Source organism: Mus pahari, chromosome 3, assembly GCF_900095145.1.
Source record: "Mus pahari chromosome 3, PAHARI_EIJ_v1.1, whole genome shotgun sequence".
Taxonomy (NCBI): Eukaryota; Metazoa; Chordata; class Mammalia; order Rodentia; family Muridae; genus Mus; species Mus pahari.
Genome location: NC_034592.1, coordinates 118,334,563 through 118,346,990, shown reverse-complemented (window position 1 = coordinate 118,346,990; position 12,428 = coordinate 118,334,563). Strand labels below are relative to the sequence as shown.

At 41.5% G+C, this 12,428-nt stretch overlaps 1 protein-coding gene across 4 annotated transcripts in view; it reads right to left on the bottom strand.

The window, feature by feature from the left end:
• Positions 1 to 12,428, bottom strand: part of Plcb1 (phospholipase C beta 1) — a 671,407-nt gene that overhangs the window by 83,592 nt on the left and 575,387 nt on the right. For all 4 annotated transcript variants that reach the window (XM_021195155.2, XM_021195153.2, XM_029535965.1 and 1 more), the window contains 2 exons: positions 855 to 931; positions 667 to 756 (listed from right to left, as the gene is read on the bottom strand). In XM_021195155.2, the coding sequence (XP_021050814.1) occupies positions 667 to 756; positions 855 to 931 (167 nt within the window). The remainder of the gene's footprint in view (positions 1 to 666; positions 757 to 854; positions 932 to 12,428) is intronic.

Here is a 12,428-nt window from a genome sequence, read left to right as displayed (position 1 = left end):
TGTGTGTGTGTGTGTGTGTGTGTGTGTGTGTGTGTGTATCAGGTAACAATGACCATGCCTCTCCTCAAGCACAGGCCCTGATTTTATTAGATGCTCCCAAGTTTGTCTAACAACTTATATGAGTATTTAGTCATTTCCCAAAAGGCCCAGAGTGCCAGTGTTTGAGAGCTCACTGAAAAAGCCATAAAGGAGACTAGTGGTGTGAATGAGGATGGCCAGCATGGGTTCAAATGTTTGAATGCTTAGTAACCAGGGAGTAGAACTCTGATAGGATTAGGATTAGGAGGTGTGGTCTCATTGGAGGAAGGTTGTCACTGGGGTAGGCTTTGAGGTTTCAGAAGTCCAAGTTTGCCCTGCCCCTTAATCAATCAGGATATAGCTTTCAGCTACTGTGCCATCAACTTTAGCACCTCATGCTCCCACCTTGAGGATAACGGACTAACCCTATGAAACCGTAAGCAAACCCACAGGGATATTCTTCCTTTTCTGTGAGTTGCTTTGGTCATGGTGTCTCTCCACAGGAACAGAACAGGGACTAAGGCAGGAGCCATGTAAAAGAGTAATTGGAGGAGAGACGTTACTAAGGCGCCCTTGGTTAAGACACTGGTTCTCTGACAGGGAGCACCTGCTCCTCCTTCCAGTTAGGGAGGACTACTTTCCACTCACTCTTCCATCTGGCTCTTGTCCTTGGACTTGGCTTCTGTTATCTTCTCCTGCCTTTTCTTGTCCATTTTCTTCTTTAATTCCTTCTTCTCTCTGAATGTGCAATGGGGGGAAAAAGACAAATCGAATAGCAAGCCGCCCTTCAAGCATTCATGTATATTCAGGCTGAGTGTGAAGAGATGGAGACTTACTTCTCACAGATTTCTTTCAGCTTCTTTAACTGATTGCTCTGACACTCTTCCGCAACATCTGTCAACTTCTGAATAAGCTGGGGGAAGAAAATGCCCGTTAGATGTTTTCTGTGACCACAGGCTCCTGTCCCTGCCCTTCCCACCCCAAACACCAGCACATGTGCTTAAGACAACCTGCAGTGGGGCGGGCTGAGCTGCTGTTAGAACCACAAAAACCTGACTTTGACAGTGAGGGCATGATTTTTAAGGTATCACATGATCTGTTGGTGGTTTTTTTTAAAAAGATGAAATCCCTCTGATTTTTCTCTCTTAATTGAATGACTGTCATTCTAGTTTCTGAAGCTTGGCTCGGTCAGTATAAACACAGCTAAGAGTGTGGACCTGGGCTCTTACCTCTACTCTGTAACGCAATAAAAGTATTTGTTGTTTGTGGATATAGATTAGTGGCAATAAGCTTTGAAGGTACGAATTGGGCTAAGATCTACCTTTTCTGAACCAGTATTTTCTTGATTATAAGTCAGTCCTACTGTGGTTACCTTTTCCTCTAGCAGGTAGTGTGAAACTTAAATAAAATTAAAAAGTAAATTAGAGTCAGCAGTGCAGAATTCTGTGTTTCTGGGTATGTTTTGCGGCTGTTGTTGACTGGCTTTGAGATTAACATCAGTTACCCATCTCGGAAAATGATGGAATGTCCTGGTGAGGTAGCTTTAGTTGACACAGAGAGCATCAGGGATGCTTTTCTGTGCTGCTCTTAAAACTTGGGTGCTGAGAATGTAATAACCGTATCATGGGATGTGTATGACAGCAGCAATTATATCTTTGGGACATCAGCACTCCCACAGTTCCCAACATTCCGTACACTCCTAATGAATGTCAACTAACTGAGAGTAAAATTTCATGCTGCTCAATCCTCACTCTCTATCCCACACTGAAGGTCTGTGGAGCCTTGGGTGACTGGAGCAACAGACCTCAGCCCTTCTGCTGGAACATAAAATATATGGCCTGAACTGTCCTTGAGAGACCTCACTACTATTTTCAAAGTGTCAACTTTCTTCCCCCAAATATACAGAACAAGATGAGCTAACTAGTCTAATATAAGCAATATCTATCATAGTAACAAGGCAGCCATCCCTCAAGATTCACTGAAAATTGGTCCTAGGATCCCTATCGTGCACCCAAGTCCATGAATGCCTTATGCTAATTGGTATAGCACCTGCCATAATATTCGCATACACTCCTGTGTACTTTAAACCATCTTCAGACTCTTTATAATATCTAGAACATTCTAAATGCTGACAAATAAACTCAGGCAGGCTCTACAATCTGGGCTCTTCACCTCTGTCTGCTGCTGCTTTCCCCTGTGCTTTCAGAAGTTATTTTCAAATCCCTTCAAGGGGCTGGGGAGATGGCTCCAGAGGTAGAGCCCTTGCTCCCCTAGCATAAGGACCTGGGTTCTCATCTCCAGCACCCACATAAAAAGCAGCAATTGTATCTTTGGGTCATCAGCACTCCCATAGTTCCCAACATGGTCATGCCTGTGTGTAACCCCAGTGTTGATTTCAGAGGCTTAGAGAGATCCATGTTCACTTATGATAAGCAGGAAAGTCTTAGCATCTGGATAGAAACAGCTATCGAGGAGGATGTGGACCACGGGATGCCCATTTCATCATTCAGGAGAGACGGCCTCAGCACAGCTGCCATAGTTGAGGAAATCATGCTGTGAGCAGCGCCAGGAATCAAATTGTCCAAAAATGCTGTTGACCCTGTCCCCAAGGACTCACAGAAGTCCTTTACTCTGACCCAGGCTATCATCTCACTTCTGCATTCCTCCCCCCCCCCCAGAGGACCTGTCTCCTGTTTCATTTATCCCACATGCATCACAGAAATTATTCAGAGAGTCCCCCACTTTGCTCTATCAGATTCACTTGGGGAGACTTCTTAAAGGACGCAGATTGCAAGGCCTTGTTCCTAGGATTCTGAACTGGTGAATGAGTATTTCCATAACCTTGTTGGGGAATGTGGATGCTTAAGTGGTCCCCGGGGTACTTTGATCCTGTTACTCATGTGTCCTATGATGAATAGCTTCAGCGTGATAAGGACACACATTAGAAAAGAAAACTCTCAGGCCTTCTCTCAGGCCAAGAATTCAGAATCTGTAATCCTAAAATCAAGATTCCTAGGACAAAATGTGCACCTTTGAAGTTGAAGAACCCTGCCTAGATTATTGAGGAAGATGCTGACACCATTGAAGAAGCCATTTCAGCTTGTGTGGGCTCTGTTTCGGGTTCTTTGGAACTTTGTATTCTTTTCACTACTCCCAATGGTGTGCCCTCATCTCTGTAACCACAGTGGTTTGGACAGCTTGGGAAGCACACACACACACACACACACACACACACACACACACACACACACAATTCCTGACAGACCGTATACCATGTTGTAAGTCCTTCATTTGGATGCTTTGCTTTTTCCCCACTAAATTAAGTTTCTCTACTTCCCTTCATGTCTCTTCTACTTGTGGAGGGATCTGACTAAAACCATTCTCTGTTTTTCTCAGAAATGCCCCGTCTCATGGGATAAACTCCCTCTGTGCAAAACCTTGTCTTTCTCTCTCCTCCCAGAACCTCTTGTCCTTGCCTAGTAACCCTAACTGTGGATGCTCTTCACTTCCCTACCTGAGCATCTGCATAAGAGAGCAGAGGCCTCCTCTGTTCCCAGAGACTTTTCCTCTGTTCAAGCATCTTTATTCAACTTATGGGCGTGCAAGGCTTTCTCCTACCTTCCTGCGTAGTTTCATCATCCACTGGATCACAGACATCTGTAAAATTTTCTACACGGCACAGCTTTCTGGTAACAAGAACCCTGGTGCACATACCTACAAGCTGCAGTCTATCTTGCGAGCATTTCTTCCCTGTCTGCAGTCTTACGTTGGCTTTTCTACTTCAGCCCAGAGATTTTTTTTCCCTTCTTATATGTCTCCGAAATTTAGCTGGTCCTGTACTCAATTTGCAGATTCTCTTTTAACATTGACATTCATCATACTGCAACAAACAAGGCAATAGTTTGCTTCCAGAACTGTCTGCACACACCTGTGTATACACTCCCCACCCCCATTATTCCATCCTTTCAGGACTCTATGTGAACATGACACAGCACAGATAAAAACTACTCCCGTGATTGTAGGCTCCCTTGAATTGTGCCATTATACCTCAACAACTCTTATTCCTATCTGAAATCTGTATAATTAAGCTGTTTGTATCCATTTGTATCCAGGTAACAGCATGAGCTCTATCACAATCCCTTAGTAGTGTCTGTTAAGGAGATGATATATGTGCACACACAGTAGGTCTCTCTCCTACCTCACCAAGAGAAGGCATCTGGGCTTTCCCACACAGCACTGTTTCTCTGGGAAGAGCTTGCTCTGGCTTCTGGCTCATGTTTGGCTCCCATGGGAACTGTTGTATTCTTCACCCTTCATTCTTTGGCCAAAGTCATTGATCCAGGAAATCACTGTTCTAATCATAGCTTGCCTTCTGGCCACATGTGACTTCTCTAAGGTAACAAGGCTGGCCAATCATGAACCTAGCAAAGCTCTTCCCTAAGATTCACCTACAGGTCAATAGAGAAAGAAATGAAAACCCTGTCTTGTCCCTGTTCGAATAAGGATAACACTAAGATTAGAGGGGAGCATCAGAGAGGGGGAACAGTGGTAATAATCACACGAGGGCTACAGGAAATCTCTGAATAGGCTTCCGGGGTAAGCTGTTTCTGGATTCATCTCTGTTAATTTTCTTCTTTAAAAAAAAGTACTGTGGAAATGTAAAGAATCATGATTCTATCCTGTTTATTATTTTTTTCCTAGTATATACTATTGCTCAAGTTAGTCCAGTGTAAGTTTCTAACTCTTGTAATCTGGAGAAACTTGACAAAACAAAAGAAAACAAAAAATAAACAAACAATAGCAAACAAAACCCCCCAAATCAAACCAAACCACAAAACCAAACCTAACCAAACCAAAAAACAGCCAACCAACCAACAAACCAAAAAAAAAAAAAAACCCTCAAAACTAAAAATGTTTCCATTGCTCCCTCAATAAGGTGAAGAAACTTGGGTTTTGGTTCAAAGTTTTTACTATATGAGGTATAACCACAGGAACTAGAAGAGTGGTTTTCATAGTAATGGAAGCACTTTTAACAAACCTAAGAGAAGAGGAGATTAACTTTTGGAGTTAAGTGTTAGCTACAAGCTTCTCCAGGGACAAACAAAGTAACAACGGAACAGAGATTTAGAGTTCCTAGGAAATGAACCAAGAGTCCATATGGTAATCTGGAACTGTTGTTATAATTTAGTTTTCCTCAAACAGGCACATCTTTTTAACTTTGTTTACTGTTCATGGCAATCCTCTAGATAAATGCCCAAACAATTTAAAGAATCAAAAACCAAAAAACAAACCAAACAAATTAAAAAAAAAAAAAAAAAAAAACCCTAAAGCCCCAGAGACTAGAATTTCACGCTTGTTTTTAACTGTGAACTAAATTTCTATTGGCTTAGTCACTGTAAAAAGGAAAATTTTCCCACAGATGAATATAATTTCCCTCATGCTAAGTCAAAGAGGATAAAAGATGTGTGGATAGAAATTTGAAGTCTTTTCTGAGCAGGATGACTTTGGGAGATAGATGCCCAGTGTTAACCCAATGTTAAATAGGCTCTCACGCACAGTTCCCCAACCTTTGTCACTCTCATTAGTTCCTGATGAGTGTCAAAGTCCCTCTAGTGAGTTTTCACTACAAACTGTTCAACTTCTACAAAGACAGCATTTACAATGAATGTTAGTTATGCAGTGATGCCAAGAGCAAACATAACACTGAGAGTTTAAAGCCATGGTAGATGCTTACTCTGGGGAGTCTGAACCACTGAGGTTGAAAAATCTTCATTCCTGAATCCAGCAACTCCTTGCTGAACATCTATGGTATCAAAGACAGTCTGACTGTGAGCATTGGAGAGCCCTGTTCACAGAGAACCAACTTTCTCCAGTAATTTCTCAGAGATGAAAGTTTTGGCTGAAAAGACAGCCATCTTGCTTACTCTCTAAAACAGTCTTTCATTCCCAGGCAACCATTATTCATTTTTCATTTTCCACAATTAAAGATAATTTATACCTACTCACTTGACCCTATGTGTTTTAGTGTTATATGTTTATTTGAGTGTTCAGGATCAGAACCAGGAACTCATATGTGACAAGAAAGTACTCTACCACTGAAATAGAAATATTTGGACTTACATATTTACATGATTTGTAGATGAAATTTTTCCTTTATTCCAGAAAGAAAGAAAGAAACTTGAAAGTCTGACCGGCCTTATTCATTGTAAATAATTTCATCTAACTTCTTCACTCTGGGTTTGTACCAAAATAAGTGCTACCTTTAGCTATGGGGAGATGGGACTGGAACAGCACATTATGCTTCCTTAGAGGACATGTTTGCTACCCTTCCATGAGGCTATACCTTACAGTATTTGAACACGTTTTGACAAATCAGTAAGTCTGATGCAGGAGCTGTAGCCTCTTTTGTAGACCATGTGACACATGATGAGTTGTGTCACTGCAGCTCTTTAGCCCTTCTGATTCTAAAAGCCACAGAGGCCACTTCAGAATAAATGAAACAAATACTAATTGCTTGAAATAACCATCATTGCAAATAGGGGTTTTTAGCTAATTAGAAATGCGGGCCTGACTAAAGGAGATAACATTTGTCTTGCTTGTAACTTGCTTATAAATCATGTGCTCTATGGTCCATTTGGAAGGCAGGCCTGGAAGAGCTGCCCATGAAGATAAGAATCATGTCCATCTTCTCTTTCTTCTCTAAATGCAAAAATATATCATTTTCCAGATGAAGTGCAGTGATTCTTGCAATTCCAGGTGTTCAAGCTAAAGATGTCATGTGGATTCTATTTTAGAATTTTTCTATGAGAATATCTTCCTCCTAAACTGCTTTATGCTGACACAAACCAAAGCTATTCTCCGACTTGCCTTGGGTTTTGATGTTCATTTATGTCTTCTTTAATTTTTACTAAATATTCATCAGCACCACTAAATCAAATCAAGACAATGTATATTTTGTACGAGAAAGAGAGAGAGAGAGAGAGAGAGAGAGAGAGAGAGAGAGAGAGAGAGAGAGAGAGAGGCAGACAGAAAAGAGTTTAAAAATCTGTTGCTTTAAACCAGACATTTTAACTCTCTGGGAGGTGAGTCATCCTATATTCTAAAATATAAGAGACTAACATCCTAGTGAAAAGAGACTTTCTAAGAATTCTTGTATTAACATCTTGTTTTAGAAATAGGGGTACAGGGATACAGAAAACAAGCCATCATGCCTTCCCTCAATCCTGTGCTGATTATCTTTGGTAAAGAATTATTACCAGATTCCAGCCACTTGGTTAAGTTTCCATGAATTGTTCTATTAAATCTCACATTCGAGCTATAAGGGATGTGCACAGATTGCTTTTTTCTAAAATTAGCTCTGAATCTATGCCTTTCACTGAACTCCCACTTTGCATTCTGATTGACAGCTGCTCAGAACAAAGAGTCTAGTTCCCTAACTTTTGACAAGTCCTATGACTTGACTTAAACAACAAAATAAAAAAGAAGAACTCTTGAGAGAGTTCCCATAGAGGCTGGGAACTAGTAAAGGACCAGTGGGGATGAGAAGATCATCCAAGGGAGGACAAATAGTGCAGTGTTATAAAGAGATAAAGGGAAACTGAATAGGAGGATTATGTGGGGGGAGGGAGATGAGAGGGGAGGGTAGAGAAGGGAATGTGGGGAGAGGCAGCTAACAATAAAAGCCTTTTGAAAAATCATAAGGATGCCTATTACCGTAGAAGCTTCCTAAAATACATAATACATGAATACACACACACACACACACACACACATGAGTAAGGTCACATTGCTGAAGATATAACTTACTTATATCATTGAACATGGAAAAACAGAGATTCCAGATTTGAGTCTTCACCCCTATTGGTTAGCATTCACAGTACTGGAAGGTATTTTGCACCGTATCAGAAGAGAAAATGAATTATCAACATCACCCAGCTGCAAAACCTGTGACCTACAACAGAGGCTTTCATACAAGATATACATCTACAATAGTGACACAATTGTTATAATAGTAATCAACCACTTTTAAAAAATTAGTTTTAATACCTACTATAAGATGAAACCCATACCTGGCATTTATAAACTGTCCAATACCCTGAAATTAGATAAGTTATATGCCCTGGGTGAAAATCTACTACCGTAACTCTGCTAAAAGAATATAGAAAAAAAAAGACAATTTAAGACATAATGCTATATACTCATAGATCAGAAAATCACTTAATCATCAACATTGCATTAATCCTCTTCTCGAAGTAGATGGTAATTAACACAGAGACCCACGACTGGACAGTGCGCAGACACTGACCGCCTTTGGATGACTCAGATTCTAAATAGCATGTCTTTGTCGAATCCCTCCCCTGAAGACTCATGGATCCATGAGAAAGTGGAGGTAGGAAGATTTTAAGAGGTAGCGGCTGACTCCAAGAAACAGTGTCCTCTTGATATAAAAGGACTAATGCATATAAGATGAACTCATAGACTGTGACAGCATGCACAAGATGTATACAGGTTCAAATCAGACAAAAATCCCTGCACGGAAAGAGGGAAGCAGATGCAAAGCCACGCCCTACCCAGGAAGTCTTTTGCAGTTGGGAAGGGGATGGTCCACGCGTACAAGTAGTTGGAGCAGACAAAATAGACTCTATAGACTCCATTTCCTTATGTGTGCACTTTTTGTTTTGTCTTGGTCTATTTTGTCTTATTGGAGTTTTTTTATTATTGGTTTGTATAGATGTTTGTTTATTTTGGAGTTTGTGGGGTTTGTGTGTGTGTGTGTGTGTGTGTGTGTGTGTGTGTGTAAGAAAGTTGGGTGGATAGGGGGGTAGGGAGATAGGGAGGATCTGGAAGGAGTTAAATGAGGGAAAGTATCGAATACACACACACACACACACACACACACACACACACACACACACACACACGAGCTAATTCTATTTGGAGGTCAGGACCTGGCTAATAAAACCACTCCTAGGAAGGCAGCTTCACTTTAAAATGATATACTTTCCTTCCCAAATTTCCTGCCTCCTTGCACATTCCCTTGGGGCCTTCAGGAGATCCAGCCAGGTCTGCGTACATTTTCCTGGCACAGGAAGATTTGGGTGCTTGCCAGAGCCTAAGCAGGTTAGTAAACTTCCTGGTACTTCAGGCTTCCTTCCTCATGGGATTCCCTCCACCATTGTGGTTGCCCTCTGCCTTGTGGCTGACCTCCATGCCAGCTAATTTCAAATGACAAAAGCAACTCAAAGTATATTAATTATACCTTGAATATATTAATCTGTTATACAGTGAAATAATTCATAATCAATGAGCATTAAAAATATGATATAAAATATCACTATGGCCAAGTGCTAAATAAAAGGAGCAAGTTGCAGCCTATTAATTTATATCTTGTGTGTGTGTGTGTGTGTGTGTGTGAGACCAATTCCATTCGGGAATGATAGAAAAACTGACAAGTAATACATGTTCACAATTACTTCATTTATTGTTCTGCTATTAAAAGCCTTTACTTATTTGTCATTTCTGGTAAAAAAAAATTGTAGCATTTCAGGGAACGATAAATGATTTCATTTTTGAGAATAAAAAATGATTCTGTACTAAAGTCAGAACACGAGAGAAAAACAGATAACAGGACCCCAGCAAACCATGATGAACGCCCACCCTGTAATTACTTCTGGCATGTATATCTCAGGCAGGGCCACAGAGGGAGGAGATTCAAGAGTCTCACAGCAAGCCGGAGCACAGAGTCAACACAAATCATCAAAACGAAGACAGTGAGTTCTCCCCAGTTGCACCAGGAGCTCCATCATGACAACACATTTGTGTTTGAAGTACAGACTTCCTAGGCAGTTCATTTATCACACAAAATAAAGATGTTTACTTGAAAACAGTATTCTATGCATGTTTCTCTTACCCTTCCCTGCAGCCTAATGGACTGATAATTACTGTTCTCTTCAATGAACAGATAAGAATTGTAAATTCAGTGGCCACATAGCTACTCACTGGGCAGCAATGTCCTGTGAGAGGCTATTTGATTCTAATGCCTGTATCATCATCATAGCCTATGAGGTGTTCTACTCATGGGTGGTGACAACCATTCAGAGCTTTGGATTAAAAAATGCATCTTCTGGTCCTTTGGGATTGACAGGGTATTAGAGGATTCAGGGCTGTGCGTGCTTACATTGATTTGTCTTAGAATAGCTGCTTGTATGACTGACATGGAGGATGTGTACAAAGTTAAGGGGAAATGAAGAAGAAATGGATGGGCAGAGCATATGTGAGGGGCTGGGGTTATGGGTCAGTGCTAGTCTAGTATTAGCGAGGCTCAGATTCAGTTCCCAGCACTGAAAGGAAAAAAAAAATAGGAAAGAATGAAAAGTGGAGGCCAAGGCCAAGCATTCTGACAGAGAAACAAACCTATCAACATGATCACAAACCCTAACAATCCCTATCCCACAGCTGTGCGCGCTTTAGCTTTGAATGTGATGCAGGGCTAACTGTTGACGATCACTGGGGATAATAACGGGGAGCTCCTATCAAATGTTATCACTTACTAGTGACATTTAAACGTAAAACCTTACCAGTGAGGTGGTGCACAACTTTGAGGCCAGCCTAGTCTACGTAGAAAGTTCTAGATCACCCAGATCTATAGAACCATAATTTAGTTCTCAGTCCACACAATAGGTGGCTCATAAGTGCCAGTAACTCTTCAGCTCCAAGAGATAGGATGCCTTCTTTGGGTCTCCATGGGCGCGCGCGCACACACACACACACACACACACACACACACACACACACACACGGTATTTCCTCAGTGAGACACACAAATACAATAAAAATGTGTGTTATTTTTAAGTGGCATAAAGAAAACACAAGGTTTTTTTCCATGGCCTAGGTACATTATACATTATCAGCTGGCACTTCAGTTCCTTGCTAGGAGCCAGGGTCCTTTGGTAGTGTAAACACTCAGGCCATTCATGAGGCTCACAAACTTGAATGGGTGGTGGGGTTCCATCTGTGTTTTCATCCATCCATACTAAAGCAACACTTCCTTCTACTGTGAATGCAAGCAGGCAGCCCAAGCAGGTATGTACTCGGCATGACAGACAGATGCCAGCCATTCACCTCACCGATCAAATTGTAAAGGGTACAGTGTTTCCCCTTTTAATTAAAGCGAACGTTTGGCTGATTCTAAAATGTATTGATTTTGAACCCAGACAGGTGTTTATTATGCCTCTTCAACTTGAGTGTACTCAGGGTCACCCAGTACTCAACTGAAACACAGAACATGAGATAGCAGACCTGGGATGGGACTTGCAATCTGCCTGTTGAATGAACAGGTTCAAAACCACTGAAGCTGCCGTCTGTGCAAACTGTATTATCACATGTTCCCCTGTGTTAATAGGAACAGTGGCTTCAAAAGCATTTAACAGTTTACAGATTTGGTAAACTGTTGCCACATCTTTGCTTTTCTGTCAGCTTATTGATGACTTTGTGACTGATTTCATATTAAATTTGATATGACTGATGAAATTCCATGTCACGTATTCCTCAAGTGATTTTACTTATTTTGTCTTTGGCATCTGTCAGAATATTGGGCTGAAGTTACTCTTTTCAGTGGATATTTGGTTAGGAGTTTGTTGATGTCAGGGCTTCTTGGTCTCTGAAATGCAAAAAAACCCTGTAACCCATGCATTTCTCACCCTAAAGCCATCTTAGGAAATGAAATAACTTCTCTTTAAATTTCCCATCACCCCTGTACTTGGGGACTGCTGACTTCTAAGTGGCACCTGGCATTTGTCTAATCTAGCCTGGGTAGCCCGCTCATCATCCAGACACACCGCCAAAGATAAAATGGTCACTTTCAGTCAGCTTTCCAGCAAGAATGTCTCCGGCAAACCCATCTCCAGTTATTACGTTCGGAATCGGAAAGTCTGGTATTCCTGTTGGAAGCGGAGTGATGGAGTGTGAACGGTAGAAGTCAAACGGCCTTGAAATGAGCTGTGAGCTTCCAAATCTAAGGAGCCTGGGTCTCAGCGCTCTTAACAAAGCCTTCCTAAGTAGTTTATCTGAGCTCCAGGCTCACAAACACTGCGGTGAACCAGGGAACATTTTGAAGTTGGTTAACCTTTGACCTGTAACCTGGGGTATGTTGATCTGGACACATATTTACGTTTTATGAGAATTTAGGTCTAGAGAGTGTGTGTTTCCTTTCTTCAGTTGAAGGGAGAGGGCACATATTCTAGCATGTCACCTCTGCCAGGACTTTGATACCTCCCACACCACAGCAAGTTGGATTCAGCTTCTTTCCATGTTCCACAGTGTGGCTCTTCCCTGTGGTGTCTCCTTCATCCTATTTGCAGCTGAAGTTCACCCTCATCCTCAGGACACATACAGCCAAGAGGGCTTCCTTG